General features: G+C 40.8%; 1 protein-coding gene and 1 long non-coding RNA gene across 7 annotated transcripts in view; one reads left to right on the top strand and one right to left on the bottom strand.

Annotated features, from left to right (window-relative positions):
- ASAP2 (ArfGAP with SH3 domain, ankyrin repeat and PH domain 2) overlaps nucleotides 1-787 on the bottom strand; it is an 89,818-nt gene extending 89,031 nt beyond the window's left edge. For 2 of the 4 annotated variants that reach the window (XM_065681586.1, XM_065681589.1), the window contains exon 1: nucleotides 380-786. In XM_065681586.1, coding sequence (XP_065537658.1) covers nucleotides 380-505 — 126 coding nt within the window. In that variant the 5' untranslated portion in view covers nucleotides 506-786. Of the gene's footprint in view, nucleotides 1-7; nucleotides 311-379 lie in introns of those variants that run through there. The other 2 variants (XM_065681587.1, XM_065681588.1) reach the window with 2 other exon arrangements.
- LOC136015538 (uncharacterized) lies at nucleotides 86-27,419 on the top strand. 3 transcript variants are annotated; one of them, XR_010613247.1, is made up of 4 exons: nucleotides 86-440; nucleotides 5,980-6,099; nucleotides 10,694-10,755; nucleotides 26,778-27,419. It is a non-coding gene; the product is annotated as an uncharacterized LOC136015538 (long non-coding RNA). The 3 variants fall into 3 exon arrangements; XR_010613246.1 differs by having other exon boundaries at nucleotides 10,691-10,755; XR_010613248.1 differs by lacking the exon at nucleotides 10,694-10,755.
- The last annotated feature ends 560 nt before the right edge of the window (nucleotides 27,420-27,979 follow it).

Raw genomic sequence — 27,979 nt, 5'->3', positions numbered from 1 at the left:
AACTGACCGGCTTAGGGCTCCGCAGGCACCAGGAGAAGAAAGAGAAGCGAAGGGTCGGGTTCCCCTACCCCCAGACTAAGAGAAGCAGAGCAGGGGGCGGCCAGCCCTCCAGCCTCGCTATGCACTGAGGAGCGAGCTCAGAGCGGGGACAGCAGCGCCTCAGCCTCCCCCCCTTCTTTTCTTTCCCCTCTCCACCGCGAGCCCGATTTCCTCTCAGTGGCAACCGAGGGCGCTCCTCGAGGCCGGGCGGGGAGAAGGAGCGGCAGGAGCCAGTGCCGGTAGTGCCTTGTTCTCTGCTGCCGCCGCGGCGGGCAACCAGGCCGGAGGGGGCTGCGCAGCCCGCTCCCCGCCCCGCCGCGCCTCCCCTCCCGGGACTCACCTCCTCGATGGCCGCCACCGTGTTCCTGCACTGGGCCATCCGGGTGGTGAAGTTAGAGGCGGTAGGTGACTTGTAATCCTCATTGGTTTCGGACACGAATTCCGACACGGAGATCTGGTCCGGCATGGCGGGGCGGGGATGAGTGAGGGGAGGGGGGAAACAGGCGGCTCCGGAGGGAGGGGTGGGCCCAGGGGGGGGCTCCCCCCTCACATCGCTCGGCAACCGGCGGCAGCGCCCTCCCCGCAGCCTCGCCGTCTGGAGCGGTGTTGTTCCTCCTCCGCCGCCACACAAGGAAATTCCCCGCACCCACACTCCTCCTCCGCGCGCGGTCACGCAGCACCGGGGCCGGGCACACGCCCAGCGGCGGGCGGAGGGGAGGCGGCGGCGGGAGCTCTCTCCGTACCCCGCCCTCCCTCTCGCTTTCTCCTCGCTCGCTCACACAGAGGGAGGAGGCGGGCCGAGGCGCGGCCGCCTGAGTCTCCCTTGCAGTCCTCGCACGCCCGGAGGAGACCTGGCGCCACGCACTCGACCCCCGACTCCCGCCTGGAGAAGATGGCGGCCCCCTCACTCTTCCCCCTCACAGCCCCGCTGAGGAGAGAGAGGGAGCGGGAAGCTGTGGGGGAGCAGTGCGGCTCCAGCTGCAGCCACAGGCGGGGTGATCCGAGGGACAGGCAAGGCAAAGCCAGCCGTGTAATTAAGATCGTGTTTAACAACAAAAACCCAAGGGCAGGGGAAGGTGAGGGGCCATGCCTACCTGGTGTAACGGGTGGAAGCCCGGAGGACAGGTCTTTGCACTGTCCCCTCCGTCGCTGCCCGGAGGTGGCAGGGACAGGCTCTTCCCTCACAATTCATAATCTATATTTCGACAGTTTAATCTATTTTGCGATTGTGTGGCCGAGTTTTGAGAGAGATAAAGCTGGGAAATGCTAACAAATTCCCAAGAGGTCTGTTCAAAAGTAAGTTTTAGGCTAACATTTATATCTAAATTCTTAGAAAGCTTTTTCTTACTCGAAGTATTGTTATCAGAGGAGGAGATGCCTTGTACTTTAATATAAAGCCACAAGGATTATTCAAGACAGAAAGAACAGAGTTCAGCCACAGCTGTGGCGTTTGTGACTGATGGACAGAAAAGGAGATTTGCAAGGTGTCACCAGCGGGGCATGGTGCTTGCTTGCATTGGGAATACTGGGAATGTGATCCACAGCAGTGGTTTCTCTTGGCCTCAAAGCCCTTAGGACTTCTAGCTTCTTCATGGAGAAAGGAACAGAAGTCTGTATTTTGGCCCAGAAACTCTCCTCTGGCCCCCTGGTGATGGAGTTATTAGCTGTCTGTAAATGATTCTTTATTGCTGGGTTTTAAACCTCTCCAGGGAATTCAGATGAGTCAGCAGGTACTCTTTTGCTGCAGTTTGTAAAATGGTCATATAAATAAGTGCAGGCCTATCCAGATGTTACAGCCCATTGTGATCCTTGCTAGAGTTGTGAGAAGTTCATAGAATCATAGAATAGTTAGGGTTGGAAAGGACCTCAAGATCATCTAGTTCCAACTCCCCTGCCATAGGCAGGGACACCTCACACTAAACCATGCCACCCAAGGCTTCATCCAACCTGGCCTTGAACACTGCCAGGGATGGAGCACTCACAACCCCTCTGGGCAACCAATTCCGGTGTCTCACCACCCTAACAGGAAAGAATTTCCTCCTTATAGCCAATCTAAACTTCCCCTGTTTAAGTTTGAACCCGTTACCCCTTGTCCTGTCACTACAGTCCCTGACGAAGAGACCCTCCCCAGCATCCCTATAGGCCCCCTTCAGGTACTGGAAGGCTGCTATGAGGTCTCCACGCAGCCTTCTCTTCTCCAGGCTGAACAGCCCCAACTTCCTCAGCCTGTCTTCATACAGGAGGTGCTCCAGTCCCCTGATCATCCTCATGGCCCTCCTCTGGACTTGTTCCAGCAGTTCCATGTCCTTTTTATGTTGAGAACACCAGAACTGCGCACAATACTCCAGGTGAGGTCTCACAAGAGCAGAGTAGAGGGGCAGGATCACCTCTTTCGACCTGCTGGTCATGCTCCTTTTGGTGCAGCCCAGGATACAGTTGGCTTTCTGGGTGCGAGCACACACTGCCGGCCCATGTTCATTTTCTCATCGACCAGCGCCCTCAAGTCCTTCTCCGCAGGGCCGCTCTGATGTCCTTTAACATGAGTGATGAAATTTATTGACCATGTTCATTCTACTGGTTGTAGCAAAGCAGATGAACAATGACTGTCTGCATGTTCTTTCCCTTTTTCTAACTCTTACTAGTTTTTCCATTCTAAACTTTCCTTATTTTCTCTCACAAATATTGCCACCATTATGTTGCTTTTCAACTTCTGTTTCCACATAACTTTGTATTATAAACCACCCTCTTTGTTAAGTTTTGTGCATGTTTCAGTTGATGGGACATATGCAAGTATAAATTGTTATGGTGCTAATGCATTAAACATGTATTTGTATGTTACATGATACATATTTGTGACCAAATTGAGTATAAATACTCATTCTTGCTAAAAATATGTGTGATCTTACATCTCCATTTTTGTATGAGGTGATGGTGATTACCTTCAGAGCAACACTTATACACTATTACCAAAACTTAGGAAACTAGCATTTTTAGGCTTCGTATCTTCCAGTGTGGCATATGTATTTAGAAATTTTGAGAGTGATGAAAGCCTTGGGGAGTCTGAAAGGCAAATAATACTAGATTTTAAGTTTTGCAGCAGCTCTTCTGTCAGGTGTAGACTGAATCTGCAGCAAATCAATGCAGTCTCTTGTGATTGCATCTTCAGTTTGATATGGGAGTATATACAACTAAGACAGTTCACGCAATGAAATTTTAAAGTCTATAGACTGTGTTTACACAGCAGGTCAGGCCAGATGATTGCAGCAATAGCTTCTAATCTTTCATTGAATAGATTCAGAACTTTGCCATCCCAGTGAAACTGCTAGGCCTTTTTGTTTAACAGGCTGTGCATTTGACTCAGCTCTCTTCTTTCTGAAGCTGGGTGAACCTAGATGATATCTAGCCTTGATCTCAAGATTCACAGTTTGGAGAAGCCTGTTGGTGTATTCTGACAGAGGCAAGTCAAGATTACTGCATCTTCCAGCTGTTGCTTGTTATTACAATTTGTTTCAGTAGGTTGAGGAGCTATTCAGTAGTCAGACTTTTCTCCCTGTGAGCATTCTTGCACACTGTAATGAAATAATTTCTCTGTTTTGTTTCTTGATAAACCAAGCTGATCAACTTCCCTGTTTTGAAGAGGGCAGAGCTAATTTGAATTGCTTTGCATTGGCCACAAACCAAGATTGAGTACACAGATGGTGACTGTGGGTCAACTGACATGTGCCAACTCGTTACTTTGCAGTAACACTTTCATTAGTGTGAGTCCTGTGTCTCTCACTGAAAGGATATTTTCTTAGCCTTTCCATCATTCTTATAGTTCTAACACCTCAATAAATTATTATTTTGGTCCTCTACTCCTTCATTGCTACATTCAGGAGTATCATTAGACTTTCTGGTCCCAATATTGTACTGGCTCATCTACTTGCCCATTATGGCCTGTAGGTGTTTAGGAGCAACACTTACTTTTAGCATCCAGCATATTCTTTGAATTTATAAGTGTTGCACTTATATCAATAATGAAACAGCTGTGAATGAAGCTTGCTTATGCAGGATCTGGTACTACTATTTCGTTTCTAGGTTTTTCCTGTTTGCTTGCTCACCATTGCTCCTTCTCCTCTGGCTTTGGACACTCTTTCTTATCTGCAATTAATACTGCATAAAATGTCACGGTTTTCTTTGACCCAGTCACAAAGTTAGACGTCTTCTACTAAAGAGAAATAAGTAACAAAACCACTTTCTAAAGATCCAAGCTCTGCACAGTACTGAAAAGCTTCGAATCTTGTAGATAAGCATAGACTACAACTCTATAAAGTGATGTGAAATATCAGGGTTTAGGTTTCTTTCCCTTGCAGAAGATATGAAGCTCAGAATACTTGATTTGTACAAACATTTCTTCCTACATTGACTTTAAACCAGTATTAATGGTTTTGTCAGTCAGTGTTATAAAAAACATGTCAGACCTTCAAATCCTAAGATAGACTTATTTTTTTTTCCTTTTGTTTTTTGAGCCTTTAGAAATCCTATCTCTATGTCAAAATATTTATTTGCATCGCTGCCATTAATTAAGAACTCAAACCAAGGACCAGATACCATACACAGAGCAACAAGGCAGCCTCTGGAGATCTGAGCATCTAAAATTAGCTAATGGAAAGACAATTGAGTGAATGTAAGGAAATAGTTGACCATTATTGATCTGCATGAGAGTCTGTGATCTCAGTGCGCTATTGCCCATAAGACATTTCAAATAGGGTTTTCAAGAAGGATTTTGAGACAGATTGGTCTGTTTAAGAGGGAATTATTATGAGGGTCAGCATGGGAAGGCATGATAGACCTTCAAATGTAACAGTTCAGAGTTGGAGGTTAATGTCATGGATCAAACAGAAACAGAAGTTAGTGTCTGTTTAGTTGAAAAGGGCTGGGAACTTGTAAGTGGTCTCTCTGCAAAGAGGCAACATAGAATACTATGAAACCCTAAGAAATTAAATGCAGATTCATCTAGCTAGGGCCTGAGTGGGGTAGAGAAAGACTGTCAAAAAGGCAGACTAAGACAGAAGTTCACCTGGGTTTAGCATAGAAAATAAGCATAGAAATTCAAAGTTTTCCCATTGCAATGAAGCATGGCTCAAAGCAAAGTAGAATTTAAGAAAAGAGCAAAATTCTATTTCATCTCCCTGAGTCAGGCTTCCAAGCAAGAGTGAAACAGATGGGACCATGTACTTCATGAATGTCTGTTAAATAAAATATGATGACCTTTAAAGTGGAAAATACATTTAGAAACAAAAATAAATCTTCTCACCTGAAGTCTGCTATCCTTGTATGATGAAGTCCTCACCTATTCAAATTTACGCCACTCACTTGACATAAGTTTGAACGGGAATACCTGGCAGTGATGAATTAGCTGCCTTAGGTGCCTTTCAAGGACCATCGTTTGCTGCATTGGTTTCTTGCCTGCAGCTGATGATCTGGAATCCATGGGAAGTGGTAGGAAATGTTAGTTTAATTTGCAGGACGACTGCTTGGTGATGGTGGACATGGCAGGCCCTAGGCAGTGCAGAAAGGAACTTCCTTCAGAGGCCATGGTTCTGCTCTTGAATTCTGCCTGAGCAAGGTCTTGTTCTGCAGGATCTTCTGACACTTGTATTCAGCTAGTTTGGCATTTCAGACCTACAACGGGCCTGCATCCTCCAGGGGAAGTGCTTTTAGCAGCTCTGAGTAGTAGGGAAAGAGATTACAGAATCTATACAACTTGGGACACCACCCATGCCTCAGGAAGATCTCAAGCAGGAAGGATTCTGTGGAGAAGGTCATTCCCTCTAATTATACTGAGAAGACATAGTTTGTATGGCACAGAACCATGTATGAATAGAATATTTCAGTTGGAAGGAGCACCAACAATCATCTGCCTTCCAGACCTCAGAGACATTGTCCTTCTTTTTTCAGAATATATTAAGTAATTGATGCAACTGAACGTAATCAGCAGGAAAGACCGAGAACATCCCCCCTGTAACACAGAGCATGGTGCATCTCCGTTGAGAGGGACAGCTTTTCACATCTGTACTGGTAAGTTAGAAGTACAAAAATACAGCATGGGTCCTGGAGTGCAATCGGCCATACTGCTAAGTTGTTAGAGAAGTCCCTCCCATAGGTTCTGAATTCTCTAAGTCTTCCTAAAGATGCGTAAGCACACTTTAGGACTTTGGACAGTGCACTAATACACACTACTAAATATACTCTGTGTTTTAAAATCTCTTAAGACAGATAAGTTTGAGAATGACTGTAAGAACGTTGTACTCTTTTTTGGTTTTAAAAACAGCCATGTCTTCTGCACCAGTTCTGTGAGTCTAACCTCCCTTTCTTGGTATTTAGCATCTGAAAGTGAAGCATTCTGATTCCAGTTTAAACACAAAATTAATATAGAAATACATTTTTAATTTCCTTTAATAAAAATGGAAAAGTACTTTGGTTATTACAGTCCCTGTTCTCACATAGTTCAGTTTAACTGCTGATGTGCTTACCCATCTCTTTACGTTTGATAGCCATAAAGGAGTGAGACTGATACACAGAGATCGGTTCTTCATCCTTTCCCTCATGGTTTAGGATCCTGTTTTTTGAATGTGTATCTCTCCCAACTGCCGGGCTCATTCTAAGTACATAAACTAATGCTACAATTGGCACCTAACTTTGCTGAAATCTAGCTGCTGCAGTCGCAGTGGCCTTGCACTCTGTGGGTCTGAATTTAGCATTTTGTGGGTTTTAAGCACACCATTCTACTGCCTGTGCCGTCATCTAAAGAGCACTCTGCTCTCATTGCATTTATCATAGCACTACAATCTTAACTTTGCTTGCATCTTACCTATTTATGCACAACATGTTACTAAGTCATTACCCTCCAACACTAGTAGCTGTCCATTTTGAAATGCAGTCCGAAGTATGGAATTGCTGCCAGGCACTTTTAGAATTCATGGGAGGGTCTGGCACTGTTCCTGCAGTTGCAGGACAATGGATACAGGGACTAAACTTAATGCTGTTCAGTGTTAAGTTAGACTTGATATGATAATGGAGTTTCTTAGAGTACAATTATAATGTTTTGAAGTACATAATAAAATTATGTGGGAAATGGTAAACAGCTGAAAAATCAAAGCATAGAATTTAAATAATCTCTGAGGCTTTTTCAGAACAGCAGAGGAGCTCAGGCAGTAGAAAGATGCACATGTCAGAAATGAATACATTAGGTAGGACCCGAAGGCTTGTAGACTTCACAGAGAAAACAGAATGAACTAAAACTAAATCAATACGGCAAGATGTATATTAATTTTCCAGTCTCCCTTATTAAACACAGTTTAAGGAAACAAAATAATTTCATTAAAGGAGGAGGACTGGGATAACTAACTTTGACTCTTTGAAGATAACATTTATAACGGTAATAATAAATCCACTACAGGCAAAACATTCTAGCTTTGAACTTTATCAATGCAATCATTATTTTGCCACTAAGGAGAAGGCAAAAAAAAAAATCAAATGTTTATTTATGAGGCATTTATTGTGGATAGAGAATGAAATTGTAAGCATGAATTGTAAATAAAAATGTGATTAATGAAATTAACAGGAAAAAAAAGGAGAAAAGCACAGATTTTTCTGAAGCGCTGAATTATATACACATATTGTAGTTAGAATGTTTGCTAAGTAACAGTCTGAATGAGGCTTGCAAGGTCTTCAATAATGTACAAAAAACTGAGAGTGTTATAACAAAGACCTGCTTTCACTGGTGTTATCAGCAGCTGATCCCTCCCAAGCTTTGTAGGATTAGTGGCAGACAGTGATGAACTTCAGTAGAAATGTACAGACTTGTGGATGCCAAAAAGTTCAGTCCTTTTATATCAGCCTTATTTGTGTTTAAGCAGTTGCACTAACCCTCTTAAGGTATCTGCTAGTCTTTCTTTTGGTGTCACTATCTAATGACTAAAAGGTAGTGAAAAATGGTAATGAGTACACAGTTCTCAGTGGCTAAAAGAATGCATTATCACAGGAAAAAGAAAAAACAGTCTAAGTCTAGATAGAAAGAAAAAAGGGCACAATCATGATGTGCCTTAAAATAACAACAAAAAAGAGATTGCTGCCTCAAAAAATGCTTTAAAAAGTCCATCAAGAAAATACCAATGCTTAGAATCCAAGGAGATGTAAAACATTGTACCATATGTAACGAAATTTTCATGCCTTGGCATAAAAGGCTATGAGCAGATTATTAATGAAGAGATTGTTGCTTGGTTTGTAGTAGCTAGTAAATTTATCTGATAAAAATAATTAAAAAATCCCTCATTTATGTTAATATATGTTAACATTAACATTTACAGTATCCTATGAAGGAAATAAAAAAAAGAAATACTAACAACTGACTTGGCATTAAGCATTCAAATGCAGCAGTGCTTGTGTGCAGTGCAGTTTCTTACTGTGATGCATGTAAGGAGCCTAAGGCAGACCTTAATTCTTCTGCATTAGCATCCCAGGTAGCGGTACATGAAGAAAATTGGCTCCGCAGAACAAGACTGTCCATGTGGGTCAGAGTAATCTGGGCATAATTGCTGTGTGCATGAATGGCATGTCATGGAAAGTATCTTCACTGGATTGAGAGCTGATACAATCCACTCCCTCCTGTGGTTTCAGAACACTTCTGAAATGAGGCTGCCATGGTGCAAACTGCAGGCAACCTAATTTGATGTTTATGGATTTACAATCGTATTTTGTCCTGTAAGAGAATAATGCATTCTGCAAAAATTTATCATTAATTCCAGTATATGCTTCAAAGCACATATGCCATTTTGAAAGCTAAGACTTCTTCTGAAGCATTTTTGATGTGCTGGAAGACTTGCTGAGTAAATACTACATTGCTTCATCTCTAACCAAGAGAAAAGAATTAGTGCAGTAATTTGAAAGCAATTTATGAGAGTCAATTGAGATTTAATAAAACATTCCAAGGAAGTCACATGATTTCCATTCACATATTTTCATTATCTTTACACTAAAGGACAACATAGCACTTTATTTCCAAAGTTATTGTCTTATGATAACTCTCATAAGAGAGCCATTACAGTGCACAGTTGTTTTTGGCCAAAAGCAGAGATTATTTGCTTTGTAATACCTTTTTTTTTTTTTTTTTTTTTAACGAAAAAAAAAGGAGGAAATTCTTTAATGCAGGCTGTCTGATTATTTCATCAGAGTGGTCTGTGGTCCTTGTGGCTTGAGCAGCTCTGTATTTACTTTTCCACATGTACAACTGCAAAATCAGAACAGGGTAGGTACACCCTACCAATCCACTTAACCAAAAACTCAGTCTAGATATTGACAGCTCCTGTAAGAAAAAAATGCAGAGATACCACTTTCCCCAAGCCAGAAAAAAGTAAAAGTAGCTGAAACAGTATTTCAGTTTCTATAAATATACTTAAAAATGGAAAATGAAAATAAAAATACTTAGTCCATATATATAAACCAGCTATACAGGAAAATTTATGGAAACCAAGGAAGTGGAGTTAATTTTCAAATACATATATAATGAAACTTGAAGTGCATGTTTGTTAAATATGTATCATACTGATGGATTCTTTATAAATGTGTAACAGTGAGATTTATTATTTATATTGCTTCAGGACTATACTACGTTCTTTTCAGTAAAAAGAAGGATGATGTTTCCTTCCTCAAAGAATGCAAAACTCCACTTCAGCAAATAGACTGGATTCTGTACCTTTAAATTTAAAACAAGCTAGTTTATGGGGGTAGGATGGTGTGCAAAATGAAATGTGGCCATGATTGTTAAGGTTTGTGACATACTGTGTGTGGCTCAAGCTGTTATATCTATTCCTATATGCATTCAATTAAAGAACCCATCTTCAGTGATGTATTCTAGTACACTCCTGGGAACTAATCCAATGTCTTTAGCTATCTGTTTTACATGAAACCAATTATTGCAATATCTCTAATGTCTAAGTAGTATTGTCATGAGTGCCATTTTCAGCATGGGCCAAAGTATTTATTTCTATGAGATTGTCTATCTACTCTTCAAATTTATTATGCTTTCAAGAATATCCACAGAGTCACATTAGCATTTTTGTATCCCCCAGCCAAATGTTCAAGCAAAATTTAATACCAGATAAATAATCATCTGACTAAACTTATTGCTCTCCACTTCTGTTTACATAAAATGACCTCTTGCCAGTGCTTAACCTCTCTCTATCCTCATTCTAAGCCTCTGTGACATTCATGTGACAGCCTGTGTGCATTATTTGATGTAATCCTCTGGTTTTCCCTGTTGCTGCATGAGGCTAGTTCAGCTCTGTTATTGGCTACAACCACTGTTTGGAAAACTGGGAATAAGAATGATAGCAATGTTACAGGAGTTTGCAGAAGAAGGGTTCTGTCTCATGTCACCACAAATTTTTATATTACAGCAATAATAAAATGTACGTGCAAGCACTGTGGTTTCAGTTGTGCCACACTATTTGACCATGTGTGTGAGTTAGTGCAGTTCTTTGTACAGTTCTGCCTTTCCAGAAGTACAGTGGGAATGAGTATCTAGTCTAAAAGAGTGTTTAGACTTTGTGCCTTGACATAATGCTTGTTTGTTGCAAAACAGTATGTAATTTTCATAAATTATTTTTAGCAGGTTCTGACTTCCTATTTGCATGAAAAATGCTGGTTTTGTGGAAAACTCCAAACAACTGTGAGGTAGCTAAGCATCTTTATCATTACTGTTATTACACTGTCATGGTTTGTTACTGCTAGTTCACTTTTACTAGCAGACATTGTGTAATAGGGGGTGTATGAGCTCTTCAGTGACCTAATATAGCAGTCCTTTATTGATGGAATTTTATAACAAAATTTTCACTTATGCCTATCATCAGAACAAGTGGAGAGCTTTGATTAGGTGGCTTGGGACTCACTTTATTAAAGGAAAATAGCTAAAATGTAATGGAGTGTCAAAGCACAGTACTTGCATCTGAAACACAAGAATGGGAGGTATTGCAGTGATACAGTGACAAGGTACAGTGGAATGACCTGGTTTTTCATTTGAGTGAATTTACTCACTCCTTGTTTCTCTCATGAGGAACTTGCCAACAAAACCTTGAAGAAAGATTGCGTTAGGGTCTGTCTTGCCAAGGAGTTTTTAAAGCTCCTTGCTTTAAACTCAAGGATGATTTTAAAGCTTCTCAGATGAGACATACATACAGAAAAGTGTGTTTTTTCAAAGGAAGAAAATGTACTTACTGATATGACTGTGGGGAAGCAGTAGGATGGGATGCCTGCATGAGTAGCATATTAAAGATGGATTATAGCAAGACTGAGTATCTGGCTGGAAGCTCATTTTCTAAGCTGCCCTTGTCACTTGCTAGCTAAGACATTGCATGCCACAGTTACTCTAACATAAAATCTCTCAATGCACTTTTGTTTTCAATCAATTTGAGAAAAGGAAAGAACAATCCTGCCCAATGAATACCGAGAAATCTTCTGTCTTTTGAGTCAGCAGGACACATTAATTTTTTAAAGATCTCAAAAAGCCTGAGAATTTGTCTGCTCTGAGTTTTCTGTTGGAAAAACATGCAGTTAGCCTTTGTTCCACTGGGACTGGAAGTCTGTAGAGTCTGCAGACTGGAAGTCAGCCTCAAGCTAACTTACTAACTCAGTATCAGTGGGAAACACACTTCTGTTGGTTCCTTCTGTCATATGTTTAGCAAAAATGCTATTACATTAAGAGTGTTTTGATATTTTATGCAATGTGTAATATAAATTCTTTGAATTTCACTTCATGCAGGATTGTGTATGCTACATAGCTGAGCTGTAACCATGTTTGCTTTAATTTTCCTAGTTTCTGGGAGTTAAATTCTCGTATTGTTGGCCTGCACTAACAGCTTCTTGAATTAAGCTTCCTTGGGCTGGAAGTGATTTTCAGCTAAAACAGTAGTAAACATGAATTGGAATAAACATACAGTGGTAGATTTTAACAGAAAGGAAATGATTATTTATTGAGTGTTGCTGAAGGGGCTAAAATAGTTTAAATAAACAGAAGAGAAGACAAAGACTAAGGGAAGTACAGTCCACAAAGCTAATTTAAGCATCTTTGAAATCTCTGCAAAATTCTGATGAAAAACGAAAGGATTACCTTATTATATTCTTCTCCACTTGTCTTGAAGTCCTATACTACAGTAAAAAACTAGGTTTTTTTGGCGCATTCAGCAAGAATGAGGATGTTGTTATGTATAGAGTATTACAGGATTCCTTGTTGTTGGATTTAACTCCACCTGGCAACTAAGCACCACACAGCCATGTGGTTGCACAAATACTCCCAGGGGGATGGGGAGGACAATCGGAAAAAAAAGGTAAAACCCATGGGTTGAGATAAGAAGTATTCAATAATTGAAATAAAAGATAACAATACTACTAATACTGCTACTACTAACAACAATGACAATGACAACTACAAAATGGGAGCCAACAAAGAGGGGAATAAACCTCAAGAAAGACAAGTGGTGCACAATACAATTGCTCACCACCCACTGGCTGATACCCAGCCCAACCTGAGCAGTGATCAGTCCTTTCTGGGTAACTCCTTCTGTTTATATACTGGGCATGACATGCTGTGGTATGGAATACCCCTTTGGATAGTTTGGGTCAGGTATCCTTGCTGTGCTCCCTTCTGCCTTCTTGTGCCCCTCCTCACTTGCAGAGCATGAGACTGAAAAGTCCTTGATCAGGGTAGGGGCTACTGAGCAGCAACTGAACCATCAGTGTGTTATCAGCATTGTTATCAGACTAAATTAAAAAGACCAGCACTGTACCAGCTACTAGGAAGAAAATTAAATCTATCACAGCTGAAACAAGGACACTCATTTAAGACTAAGAAGTTATTAAACAGTTCAGTGGAAAAAGCAGCTGAAACAACAGCAGGCTCCACCAAAAGAAAGCATATATCACCAGAGGAATTTGTTGGGTAATTGCTTTGTTCTTTCTTGCTTGTCTTCACAAAGGGAGGCAGAAACATCACTTGGATAAATAAACACAGAATAGGGCACACCCATAGAAGTCTGGTACTGTGATCTGAGAAAAAAATGAGCAAGAAAAAAGGATTTTGAATCAGAGTTTGGTTGGGAGATTTGGGGTTGGGAGCTGTAGTGTTCTGTGCTATTATTTTGATTTTTCTTGTACTTAGAGAAAGTATTTGTAAGTAAAACGAAGAGAGTAATTAGAATCATAGAATAGTTAGGATTGGAAAGGACCTTAAGATCATCTAGTTACAACCCCCCTACCATGGCCGGGAACACCTCACACTAAACCATCTCACCCAAGGCTTCATCCAACCTGGCCTTGAACGCTGCCAGGGATGAAGCATTCACAGCCTCCCTGGGCAACCTATTCCAGTGGCTCACCACCCTAACAGGAAAGAACTTCCTCCTTATACCCAATCTAAACTTCCCCTGTTTAAGTTTTAACCCGTTACCCCTTGGCCTGTCCCTACAGTCCCCAACGAAGAGTCCCTCTCCAGCATCCCTATAGGCCCCCTTCAGATACTGGAAGGCTGCTATGAGGTCCCCACGCAGCCTTCTCTTCTCCAGGCTGAACAGCCCCAACTTCCTCAGCCTGTCTTCATACGGGAGGTGCTCCAGTCCCCTGATCATCCTCGTGGCCCTCCTCTGGACATGTTCCAGCAGTTCCATGTCCTTTTTATGTTGAGGACACCAGAACTGCACACAATACTCCAGGTGAGGTCTCACAAGAGCAGAGGGGCAGGATCACCTCTTTCGACCTGCTGGGCACGCTCCTTTTGATGCAGCCCAGAATACGGTTGGCTTTCTGGGCTGCGAGCGCACACTGAAGGCGGCTCATGTTCGTTTTCTCATCGACCAGCACTCCCAAGTCCTTCTCCTCAGGGCTGCTCTGAATCTCTTCTTTGCCCAACCTGTAGCTGTGCCTGGGATTGCTCCAACCCAGGTGTAGGACCTTGCACTTGTCATGGTTAAACTTCATAAGGTTGGCATCAGCCCACCTCACAAGCATGTCGAGGTCCCTCTGGATGGCATCCCTTCCCTCCAGCATATCAACCGGGCCACATAGCTTGGTGTCATCGGCAAACTTGCTGAGGGCGCACTCAATCCCACTGTCCATGTCAGTGACAAAGATGTTAAACAAGACCGGTCCCAACACCGATCCCTGAGGGACACCACTCGTTACTGGTCTCCAGGCGGACATTGAGCCATTGACCACAACTCTTTGTGTGCGGCCATCCAGCCAGTTCTTTATCCACTGAGTGGTCCATCCATCAAATTGATGTCTCTCCAATTTAGAGACAAGGATGTCATATGGTACAGTGTTGAATGCTTTGCACAAGTCCAGGTAGATTGCTCTACCATCAGCTCTTCCTTCTCTGTGGAAAGACCCACTTAGAAAAAAAAAACAACCTGGCTAACCTTTGGGATTCAAAGGCAATAAGTGTGTGTGCTTGGAAGCAAGGGATAGGAAATATCAATAGGATCCAGAATAAACCTGCAGTGTGCTGAGATGTCTCCTTTCCCAGGATTCATTTTACCACTACAAAATCTGGAATTGGTTGCTCATAGCGAGTATCTACCTTGTCATTCAGCAATGAGTATAAGCAATATCAAAGCACTAAACAATGTTTCAGCCTGTTGTTCTGAAGGCAGCCAGGACTGCTTCGAGGCTTCCTCCTCCTTGTAGCACTGTGTGGGCGCACCCAGACAGTTGAAATGAAATAAGCAATGAGATTTGGGTACACAGGTGCACCAGTAAATGGACCAGATATCTCCTAAAGGACAAGCAAAAAAGAGGAGAAGCTTAGCAAAATGAACATTTCCATAGAGCGATTTAAGTGAGGAGTCTGGGATTGTTGAAGCAGTTCCTGTGCAGATCTTCTATTTCGTTGTTATCCTTACTTTGCATAGTCAAATCCAATCTTGCAGGTAGTTCAGTAAAATGAATTTGATTGACAGAATAATTACTGGAACCATTCTCATGCTGTCTTAAAAGATGGGAGTTGATTCCAGAAGCATTTCTCCAGAGTGTACTTGTTAGTGCAAAACACTGAAGGTCTTAAGAAGAGCTGGATCTCTTAATGTGGTTTAGCAGTATTAAATCCACAGAATAGTGCTCAAATAGGTGGTTTAGCAGTATTAAATCCACAGAATAGTGCTCAAATAGGTGGCAACATATTCTATTTATACAAATATGAGTTATAAAATACTTCTGGTTTTGGTAAAGGTAAGTAAGTATTTTTTTATTTGAGTACAATTAATTGAATTATAACAAAAGTAATTAAAAATCAATTGAATAATAATAACCTGAATTGAATAATAACTTGAAGACTGAAGAGGAATGGCATCAGTATTATGGCTTGCAGAGTTGTCTGGGCCTCTGATTTTTGAGCAGGGATTTTATCAGTAAAATAAGAGGAGACTCTGATTACAGCAATATTCTTAACTAAATCCCTCTAATCCTCTTCTGTGCCTAATGAATCTATTTTTTTTTTTGTCTGCTGTAGGATGCAAATGCAATGATGTGTATTAATTGTAAAATCATAAAAATCTAGGCAGATGTGGCACAGCCCACAAATTCATCTCAAGACTGTACCACTGTGCTCCTCGCACGGCCTTGTCTGAGCAGCTCCTAAAGACTTGGAGTGAGTGTAATCACTGCAAATAGTTTATTCCAGTACTTCTTACAATTAGAAAGTTTTGAAGACTATTATGAGGCTTTGTTTTTCTTTCTTCCACAGAATAAATAGCCTTTATTCTAATCTTTCCTTATGTTTCTAGACCTCCAGTTGATCTTACTGCTGTCCAAGTGATCATGTCTTCTATACCTTTACTGAAGTGAGAGCAGATGATGGTGAGTTAGTGCCAGGGCCAAGAGAATGCAGTATTGTCTGCCACGTCTTGCATATTTGCAGCTTCCTCCATCACGCCACCCTCAGCATTTATGCCCTAAGTATGGCAGCTGATACATTTCCCCAGAAGGCCAAGATTCCCTCTAGTCCTGAAAAATACCTTCTACTGAGGAGCAGCAGATTGCAAGGGTCACTGTATGGGATGAATGCAGCAGGACACATGATGCAACACACAAAGTCTGGTATTTCATAGAATCATAGGTTGGGTTGGAAGGCACTTTAAAGCTCACACAGTTCCAACCCCCCTGCCACAGGCAGGGACACCTTCCACTAGACCAGGTTGCTCCAGTCCCTGTCCAGCCTGGCCTTGAACACTGTCAGGGATGCAGCAGCCACAGCTTCTCTGGGCAACCTGTGCCAGCACCTCACCACCCTCATAGTAAAGAATTTCTTCCTAATATCTAATCTAAATCTCCCCTCTGTCAGCTTAAAGCCATTCTTCCTTGACCTGTCACTATATGCCCTTGTATAAGGTCGCTTTCCAGATTTCTGGTAGGCCACCTTTTAGGTGTTGGAAGACTGTTACAAAGTCTCCTCGGAGCCTTCTCTTCTTCAGGCTGAACCAGCCCACCTCTCTCGGCTTGTTGCCCGTATACCCTCTGTCTGTGCAGCTTAGCCCTTTGTTACAGTTTAACAAAGTCTGTTACACTTTAACAGATTTGTGTTGTGTTTGCGCTTTCCTTTTGCCAAGCAGGAAAGTTGCTGTAATAATTTTGGGGGCTGTGAAGACTGTGTTGGGAATAATCAATGAAATAACAGCCTCTGGGATATAGGCTCGGCCAGCCCTATGCCTGGTCTGGCACAAGCTGAGTGTCTGGGATGCAAAGTAGGGCAAACACCATTAAAAAAAAACTGGGAGCGAGATTTGAATAAGCAATTGTTTATTGCTTTCACTCCATCATATGCATAATTTCACAGCACAGCAAGCAGTGGTCAGGGATTTTGCATAAAATAGTTGGTCAGAGCAGTTTGCGCAGTTTGCCCCCACATTTATCCTGGGTGAGTGAACAAGCTGTGGCAGGCACAGCTGGTGACCGTGGCTCTGTTTGGGCATCTTGCTCTCTGCCTTGTGCCATCTGCTCCTCCTTGCTCCTGCAAATACTATGCAGAAGACAGCAGAGAAGCAGAATCCTGATAAGGGTAGTTTGACATCTGAGTCTGGCCTTCAGGCGATCAAGCGCATTTTCTACAGCCAATCCCCTCATATTTGAAGTTCATTTCATAGCTGTGAGAAATCTCTTTTCTTGTGGGAAAGATGGCTTTGGAGGTGGAGTACTTTTATCTTCCTGGCTAGAGTGAAATCTTCACAGAGAAGTCTTAGTTGAGTCTTCTCTTTTTTCACAGTGCTATGACTCCTGAAACTAGTGGCATCTGGGCTGCTGTGGTCCTCCTGCCCTACCTGCAGATGCATGTTCCTATCCCTTGTGTTGCACAAACTCATATAATTACATGGTGAGCTGGCTCTGGGAGCTGCTCTGGCTGAGGAATAATCACTTTCATGTTGGACACAGCTGTCAGCCTGCTGAACTGTCTCAGCATGTGACTGCATTAGAAGCAGTGCTAGCAGAAACAAAAGGATGGGAATGTAGCTGGGAAGTCCTGAAGATGTCAGAACTACAGTAGCCGAGAATTGGTACTATACAATTGCACTGGCCCTTTCTGCATGCACTCACCTTGATGTGTGTAATGCACTTTGAATGGGTCCATGCCCCTTCACCTCGTTCTCTGATCACTTCCAGGTAGATACCTAGCCTGCTGAAACTTCTGCTGCTGCTTGAGGTATAGGTGAAAATGGTGTGTTGCTCATGCAGTAATAGGTTACAAATGGTGATGTTACACATTGTATCTGCTATTGAGCTGAGTGGTATTGAGCAATGCACGGATCTCACACAGTTGTGGAAACATGGCCTGAGTGTACAGCTTTGCATCACCTCCTCTGAATTCTCTCTCACATCTTCTGAATATTTTTCCAATATGTCAAAATCACTTTGAATTCTAATCCTGCCAGCTGATATAATTTCGGTTCCCTGCAGTTTCATATTGTCTGCAAATTTAATAGAAATGTTCTCTAGTTCATCATCCAGGTTGCAAATGAAACTTTGAATGAAACTGGATCTGGGCCAGAATCCTGTAGCCCCAAGCTCGACAGAAAAATGTTGCTTGATTGATCCCTCAATTTTTGCAGTGGTCCATTAATAATTACTCTTAGCATATTGGTATCCAATTAGGCTTTGTACCTACATTTCATTAGTTTCAACTAAATGTCCTCTGAAATTTATCCCTCCCAACTGCATCCCACTTTCACTGTATTAACAGGTTCTCATACACCAAGATGATGAGCACTTTCAGGGGTAGTTTAATTGACTTTGGAAGGCAGCTTATTTCTACACTCAAGACCACTTGAATGCATAGTATCTAATCCTCCCACAGTGGTGGGAAATTAATATAGTGGTTTCACAACAGAATGACAGTAAGTTGCCTGTTGCTGGACTACATTTTCTGTTAGCATTTGCAGAGTCCGGGAGTCAGCATCTTCCCCTACCCTTTCTTTCGTGCCTGTGAATGAAAAACATTTGCCGACTTTTTTTTACAGAAAAGTAAAAAAAGCGAAGCCTCATTAGTGGCAACCATTCTTCATAGTTTTGCAACAAGCAAGGCCATTTGTGCTCTTCTTTGTGGAACATGTTTGTGGTGTTCCAATGGCAGTAAAGCTCACACATTGCTTGCAATAATATTTCCTTACACACATCAGTAAGCAGCTGGGGCAGCAAATCCAGCTGCTTCCACAGTAAGCCTTTATATCTACATACTGTGATATAGCGTCTTCAGTGGTGTTTTTTAAAATACCACATTTGTTTTTTTATCTCATTGCTTTACAGTTCCCTACTTGCTACATGTAATTGTCAGTAAAGTGAAGGAGATGGCAGGCAACCCCTGCACCTCATGGGTACTCTCTGTTTAGCCATTTCTTTCAGCAGTAAACTGAAAGACAAGGAAAAAGGTGCATGATGGTGGAACTATAGAAATAATGTCGATTAATAATAGCTAAAGAGTGGAAAAAGGCCACTCAATCTTTCCTTCCACAATTGTCAGAGGAAAGCTTAATTGACGGCTTAAGACCAATACTTTTCAATTCCATACACAAACCAATTGCCAGCTCCATTTTTGCCTGGAGGCCAATGCTTGCAGTCTGGCTGCAACAGGTTGTGTCTAAAGGCAGCTTTGGGTTTGCTGAATGAGAAGGTATTATTTGAAGTGTGAACATGTGTGCTGCCAACCTTGAAGACACAAAATCTCCTTTACACATAGGCAGACAATCATCTAACAGAGTATAAAATACTTAATTAGCTGATCACAATCACTTTAAGGTGAGTGAGGACATGTTTTCTGTCACTGGATAGCATTTGAATGGTGATACAAGTTCACTGTGGTGATAGTGGTCAGCTCAGATATGTTATTTTTCTCTCTTCTTATATAAGAGAGAAATTGTAGAAATCACCAGATTTTTTTTTTTCCCATTCTAACTGAATCATTTTGCTGGTTGTGATAAAGAAGTCTCTGTAGTAAGTTGGATAGAATTAGGTCACGGCAACATGCAGTCAGTCTCTAAGTCTGCCAGATATTTCAGTTTTGACCTTTACTGTCCACAGAACTGGAGTTAATTATGACTGGAGAGAACTTACCATTTTTAGTCTTCGCAGAAATCTCTCAGCCAAAACTGCCTACTAATGATAATGTAGTGTCTGTTGGTAGCTTCTTGTGGGTTTTTTTAAGATTGTGTGATATCTACCACCTTTATAGCAAGCCATGATAATGACCTTCAAAACTGTGTTACTTTTAGATGTTACATCTGGAAATTATTTAGCGCAGTGATACTCTGTAGGTATAGTGGACAGGAATTCCCTTTGCCCTGCACCTTGCTAGGTAATACACATTGCTATAAATTCAAGGTAAATAGAGTGCCACTCTGATACTTCCTATTTTATATTCACTTTCTCAGATATAATTTAGTGCCTGATTCAGGGTAGTGATGAAACCGCCTACAGGCAGAAAGATATTAAGTCTGTGTCTTCCCCTATGCATGCAGAAAATCTGTGGTGTGTGGTAGTGCATGTCTAAGTGTGACTTAGTATTTTTGGAAACTGCCAGAGAACTTCCAGAAAGACATTGATCCTGTCCCACTAGTTGGAAATAGTAGGAAAAAACTAAAAGGAAAGGCAGGAAAGCCCCAGTCACCCACAGGGGAATGCTGTCTTGAAATACAGAAACTTAATCTGACAGCATCAAATAGGAACAGATCTTTCAGAAAAAGGTTCAAGGTCTCTTTCAAAGGGATGTCTACTGAAGAAGCATCAGTTTATTGTTCCCTGCAAGCAGAAAATGATCACAGTAACAGTAAGAACTGTGTCGGAGGTCCTTCACAGTATGCCTTGATTAAAGAAAGATGAGCATGTGTTTCATTCTGATTTTACTGTCACAAAGAAATAAAATGCGTAAGAACAATGTATTCCTAAACTCCATAAAATCCACCACAGTGTAATAACTTTAATACCAAGATACCTGCCCACAGTCTAATCAGAGAGATGTATGAAGCAAACAGCTTCTGACACTGCTGTGGCTTGAATAAAGCTACATAGCATGTAATTTCAGAATTTTCTAAGCTGCTAATTTCACAGCTATGGAGATATTTCTCCTTAAAGCAAAGGAAGTAAGAATATTAGTAACTGCTGTTGTAGGTTACCACCCTGTCGTGGTTTAAACAAAGTCAGCCTTTTATGATCTAACATTTCAAGCTCTAAGCTCTCATTAATTTTTTTTAGTTCCCAGGAACTACAGCACCCAACCCTTTGATGCTTCTCAGCAAGTTTCCTCATGAAACCCAGCTAGTTAATTCTGGTACAATTAACTAATATTTTTTTTTCCTTAAGGATATATCCTTTTTTATCAGTTCAGATAAAAACCTCACTGATCCAAAACATCACAATAAAGCAGTGATGCATCCCAGATGAAAAGACAAAGTGTAGAGAAGGAATCCTAAAAGGGAAGGTTAATTTTCACTTGTAGTTCTCCCACTCCGATCAATTCTTATTCTAGTTGTTTAAACAGTGAGGGATTTCTTGCTTTTTAAAAAGACTTTTCTTATCTCTTCCCCCAAAGTTCATACCTTAATAAATCTACAAATTATGTTAAGGTAACAAGCATAATTCAGCTACAGGTTTCCAAAGATACATTATAAATAGTTGTCTGCAGGAATGTTATTTTAACACCTCTTCCTCATAGACATCCTGGATACTCATGTCACGTATTTATTGTCAACACATGTTTGCAACAACTTGCAAGAGGATTTGGGCATTTGCCCACAGCCTAAATTTAATGCAACTCAAGATATAAATATCACTGGTTTAAGCCTTTGCATTATGTTAGAGACAGCAGCTAGGTTTTCAGTGTTTGTTTTCGTATGGTTCCCTACAGAGGCTGAAGAGACTAATTTCCTTCTCCGAGCACAGGAGTAGCAGATGGTGTCAGTCAGGTAGACCTGCCAGGGTGCGTATGAAGAGACAATAAGAGACAAGAAAACTTACTTTGGAAACAAAATAGAGGATAACAGCCAAAACATCCCTATTCATAATTGCTTGGACAAGAAACTACTTCCTTCTTCTCCTGAGCCAGGGCAGTGGTAGGGGGATCATCTCAGATGTGTTTGGATGCAGCTTGAAATTTCAAAAGGTTTGGTGTATTCATAGAGCATTTTAATTGAGAGTGTGAGGCTGGTTAACCTAGTCTGGCAAAGCCCTTTCAGCTTCTAGTCATAGCTCTTCCCATTTCATATCTGTATGACCCATTCTTGGTCGACAAAAAGGGTGTGATTTGCTGTCATGGTACCTCAAGCTTGGGCATATATATTTGTTCAAGTGTAGACCACAGTGATACTAAGTGCATGATAAAAGCCCAGCTTGGTGGCTGCATGGTGATGATGTTGCTCTGTTTCAATACGCTCCCTCTAAAATGGAGTAATGCAGGTAAAAAGGAAAAAAATCAGTGGAAAATTAAAAATGTATTAAAGCAAATATTGTTTTGTTCTGCTTCCTTAAAAGGTTAATGTGTTAAGGAAGGAAATGTTTCATGTCTATGTTACAATGCCTTTTTATAACTTTTATGTTTGTAATTCAAATATTTTAGAATTTCTCATTTTAGAAAAAAATATAAGCTACTTTTGGAACTAATTTAGGGCAAAATATTTAAAGTCTCAGTGTTTTTGTTTCTGACCAGCACTTAATTATTTATGAAATTATTGGCATCTACATATGGGCAAAGCTGCTTTATTTGCAAGCAATTTTGTCGGCTCTTCAAGGAAACTGTGAAATTAATGAGGAGGGCCTAAAGCTAGATATTGATAGAGCTCAGTTCCAAGTCATCTTGAGCCTGTGACTGCAGCACACAAGACAGCCTGGCTCTGAAATCCTTATGCAGGACAGCTGGTTTGTTGTCCATCTGGAACACTGTATTCTGACACTTGACATCAGGGGAGGCTGAACACACAATTTGCTGAATACAGTTCTCCAGGACACACAGAACAGGGGTCCTTTTCACACAGCTACTGGCCATGAAATTTCTGCCTCCTCCTCAATTCCTTCTTCCCAGAAAAAAAGAGCAAAGACACTTGGTCCCCGTTTGATAGCCTGGGTAACTGCCAGGATGCTGAGAAAAGAGGGCGTTTGAGGCAGAAAGCCAGGTAATAAGTAGCCTTTGTGGCAGAACCATCACAGGAGTTTGTCGAATACTTCAATGATTCCAGTGGGACTTAGACTGAGATTAACTAGGACCACTGGCTGTAGTTTGGTTTTACAGGAGGCTGGCTGCTGTCCCTGCTGGCTGCTGCAGGATGAGGCTCCTTCCACCCTGTTACTCTTAAGCCTCTTGAAGCTCTTGTCAGAGACCATAATATCCTGTTTGTTATTGCAATAAATAATATTCTAGATTCCACGGGCACATGTATAGAAATATAACTACTTTTCAAGTAGATATGAGAAAGATAGCCCTTTCTGAGCAGGAACATTTCTTCCACTCACAACTGTTCCTCTTCTTCTTGAAGGTTCAGCCTGTTCCGGCTTACCCAGAAAATTTACTCAAACCTCTAAGCCGGAAAAAGAAAGAAACAAAAAACCCTAAACAAACAAACAAACAAAAAAAACCCAAAAAAACCCACCCCAAAACACCAAACCGACCCACCCCCAAAAAACTCCTGAAGGAAGCAAACTAAATTATTCATCTCACTTCCGAAAATCAGCTAATGCTTTGGTGTTAAGCAGTGGTGTGCAGGAAACAGGAGCTGCATGCATATACCTATCTGATCTCTGCTTCTGTTGCCTCCTGAGGACTCTGTCACTCATGGAGCCAGAAATAGCCCTGAAAAAACTTGGTACTTCAAGGTTTTTATTAAAATTCCTGTATCTTAAGACTACAAAGATTTATTTTTTTTACTTTACCCTTTATTGGCATGATGATTTATAGCCCTGTGTATAGCATTAGTCACAATATTTTGGCATTTATTTCAGCAACCGTTGAGAGTTCTGCTTTCAGATCTGAAGTGCAGCTGAAAACCACACTAATGTAAAGAATGGTTTTAGTGATGGGTAGGAAGAGACAGGATTACCCAGGCTACTGAAAAACTTACTCTGTCCTGCAGTCAAATTGCTTATGCAGTCAAAAGAGAAAGTAGAAGCTTTTAGTGAGTACAAATCAGCCTGGCAACAATAACTTTAATTATGATACAGCCACAAGAAAATTCTGAATCTGCTTCATCTTTGTTTCTGCAAGTCAACTCAGCTTTCTTCTGAGAGACACGTGTGAAAGATTTAAAAACCAATTCTGTGTCCCTTTTCCTGTGTGGGACCTTAATCTTGTCAACAATATTCATTGCAGTCAGAGGTTATTTCTGTCTTGTTTTGATGCTACAGATTTGAAGAATGAGCTCATTTCTGTTGGATGCCCAGCTGTTTAAGAATCTGCATCTCTTCTTAAGAACAAGAGGAAAACACAGAGTCCTTGCCAAAAAAACAATGAGATAATAAGATCGTGTTTTATTTAATTGGGAAAAAAGAATCAAACACAATGTGATGTGTGGATGAATCAGCACAGACAACAGTGCCTGTGACCCAAAAAATGTTTAATGTCGAAGTGGCTGCCATACTCTTGCACTGTAGTTTTTCATCTTCACTGCATAATATTCCTCATAAACTACATTTCCATGCTGTGCTAATTCTGCTGATGTTATAACACATCTTAGGAACATTGTTCATCTTCTTAAGGTCCAGTTCTAGAAGTGATAGAGGAAGACTCTGAACATAATTTTAGTTAAAGTTTAGCTTGTGATGGCCCTGGCTACAGAAAAAAATCATTAACGTAATGAAGATCAACCTGGAGTTTCTACAACACTCTCTGCTGCTCATCACTTGATTCATTTATTTTCTCAAAACTGGGGACTAGCAGAAGAGCTTATTGTGTGGTTTAGATCCTTACACAATTAAAACCACCAGGAGAAGTTAAGCATTAGTTGCATTATGCAGCAAGATTATTATTCCAAATTTTATGCGAGGGGAAGTTGAAAGAGAAATGCTATGTGGTTTGCTCACTGGTTGACATACAGTCACTGCGTTGCTGTTCCTTGGCATTTTGGATGGAATGCAGAATGGTCATCATGTTTCCAGAGAAATTATCCTTTTCCTCCCTTTACCATTCCTTTGCGTTATTTCTTATTTAACCATTGTTTATGGGCTTTGAATTGCAAGGACCATTACCAGAGTTTGAGATACAAGAATTATAGTAATTTGAACAAATTTCAGCATGTTGATTGATTTATTATAATGTTTGCAACAAAGAGAGTGTTTAATTACAGTAGAAGGCATTTTTCCTTTACATGGAGTTGTTCAATTATGAATTCTATGGTGCCTCCAGAAATGGAAAGAATGACTGAACTTGAACAATAAAGCAAAAGACAGACACTGCTAATACTATGCTGCAATGCGATTAAAGACAGAGCTCATGGGAAAGCAAAGCACTTGCACAAATACAATCATTATATCATCAATTAATTATTATTCAGAATGTTTTCCACCAAACTCTGTGCTGATAGATGAAAACAAATTCTGAAGCCATTCCTGCTGGTATACCCTTACCCTTCTGAAGGGATATGCAGCTTTATTACAGCTGCCAAGGACAGAGATACAGAAAAGTCTTGCATTTGGTCTGCTTTTATGGTGTCTTGATAATTTACTACAGCGGCAAATAGTTATACAAGGATATATTGGGAGTTAGGCAGAATTTCCAGCAAACACCTTTAATATTTTTATGACTAAAATGCAGTTACAATTTAAAAAGGTGAAGTTCCACTGAAGATTTTTATTATGTTTCTACTCTATATGTTGACAATTATAAATCCTCCTCTACTTGAGAAGGCTGAGCCATTTTCCTTCTCAGCTGTTCTCTATCTGTACTGAATTTTGCATCTTGATGCTGCCACCATCTCCTACTTACAAATTGTCACAAATGAGCTATCACTCTGAAACTAACAAAAGACATTATTTTGCACAACATTAAATAACATCAGGAACTTTCAGCCACCCGAGGCCAAAACAACAGCAGGACTTCAAAATGAAAAGAAACCCCTGTTCTCATAGGGATAATTGGAGTTTCCACAGGCATGGGACGTGAATGCTAAGAGTATAGCCAGATACTCTAATAGTTAATGTCTGAAGAGGACCTTCATCAGAGAGACAAATTGTAAAAGACTCTTCATCCACAAAAGGGCTACACAAAAATCAGTCACAAAAGGGAAATAAAAGAGAGAAAGGGGTAGGTTTCAGTTTGATGATCCATGTAAGCTGAGCAACAACTGCTGCCTAAATGGACATCCCTACCTGATCTCATCCCTATGCTGCATCTGACTGTTCCCATGCCCTCACTTGTGCTGGTGCTTGTCTGACCACCTAGTGCAGCAGCTGAGGGAGTTGAACTAGCAAAAACATATTGACTTGTATTCTTTTACTTGGTAGCATGTTTTCTGTTAGGTTAGATTTTTTTAACTGGCTTGTTACAGGTTCACGCAAGCATCAGCACAAGGGCTAAGGCCAAGAGTGGGGAATGGGACTGCATTTTAGCAACAGCTTGCTGTTGGAACAGCTTTGCTGCATTTAAAGCCATAACCTTTAGCTCACTTCTTTGGAAAGTGTTTTGCTGTTTCATTCCAACATCACTGATCACAAAAGAACATCCCTCCTCTAATTTAATTGTTAAACAATCTGCAAGGAGTGGGAAGCAGTAAACATTGTTGTGGTTGTAACTACTGCTTTCTGCTGCGTTAGTTTGCTTGGTTTCTTCCTGAAGCAAATGATGTGAAGAGCCCATAACTACAAGAGCCTTTCCAAATGCAGTTTATCTCGCTTTTCTTTCTTACAGTTTTTGCCCTTTTTTTTTTTTTTTTAATAATGGAACAGAAGCAGTTTCAAAAGACAGGGCTGTTAAGTTAGCTTTTAACAGGAGAATGGTATACAGAGCAATTGCAACAAACTGTAAATTGATTGAGTTCAGATTGTTATTCAAGCTTTTACATGTCATACGCATTTTTTAAGAGATGGGTAGTTTCTTGCTTCATCAGTACTTACAACCATTAATTCTTCTCTGCAGTTCTTCAAGGAGTGAAGTACTGTGTGTGTTTCCCTTTTTCTTCTTAAAAACCATCTTGGAAGAGCCATAAGGACCATATACCATTTTATAATCTAATATTTTTATCTTTCAGATTTCCAGAGTGTCCACAGCAAGAATGGAAAGAGCAAAACCAAATCAATTGTACTAAGCCCAACCTGTACACCTGTACTTTCTAGATGATACATTGCTGACTGCACCCTGGAGCTGGGGTTATTTTAGTCTTGTACTGATAATGAGTTTTATGGGTGCATTTACCCTCCTCACCTGCAAATCCTTCCCAAGATTCCTACCCTGCTCCCTCTCAGTCCTCATCTGTCTTGCTGTGAACTCTGCTGAGAAACCTCCTTGCCAAATGACAACTTGTACCAGTTGGTAACAGTCACCTTACCTGTGTACACAACTTTAACAATATTTATGTATTTTTCTCGCTTAGCTATGCCCCCTCCTGAAATTCCATCTTTGCAAATGAAGGAGTAAAATATTGCATGTTCTGTGTGTCATCATGTAAAAGCACTGTGGCCTGTCCTTAGGTCCTCTCATGAAAATGGGCTTGACTCTATAGGTCTAAAATTCCTTTTGATGTAAATTACCATCCTGAGGGCTTACACAGCCTCAAACACGAAGAATTTGCTGTCTGTAACGTCATAACTTTCATAACAATTTCTGAGATTGTCTAGTGCAAAACCTTCTGTAACTGAGTGACAATAAAGGACATTTCTGAAGGAAGATACAGCAGCCACCCAGTAAAATGTATTTTTTAAGCTGAATGATTTTTTTTGATTGAAAGAACAATATTAATTCAGACATAGATACATATAGGTAATGCATACACCTTCCTGCATAAAAAAAGAATAATCTCTGTGTTGCAGATATTTACCGTTGGCTAGACCTCGCAGTGTGGCAAGAATAGACCATAGCTCTTATGCAGCAGCGCCTCTTAGTGCTAGAAATAAATTCTGCATTTAGGTAGTATAGGAGCAGTATTTTTGCTTTGCTCTTACTTGATTCCAAAGTTACTAACACAGCAGACAAACATTTTAAATTCCAATAACTTATATCTGAAAATTACTCTTACATTTATGGTTATGCACTGCAATATTCCCTTGAGATCATGGGTTGATTTTTATTGTATATTTTTAGCTTAGATATACTTCTAAAATTGGAAAAAAGTCTATTATCTGTTATTAAAAAAAAAATCTTAAATGTGCTAAAGGTGCTTTCTGATTTCGAGATGTTCAGTTTTCTAACCATTAGAATGTCATAGAATCATAGAATAGTTAGGGTTGGAAAGGA

This window comes from Lathamus discolor, chromosome 5 (genome assembly GCF_037157495.1).
Source record: "Lathamus discolor isolate bLatDis1 chromosome 5, bLatDis1.hap1, whole genome shotgun sequence".
Taxonomy (NCBI): Eukaryota; Metazoa; Chordata; class Aves; order Psittaciformes; family Psittacidae; genus Lathamus; species Lathamus discolor.
This window is presented reverse-complemented; position numbering and strand designations above follow the sequence as displayed.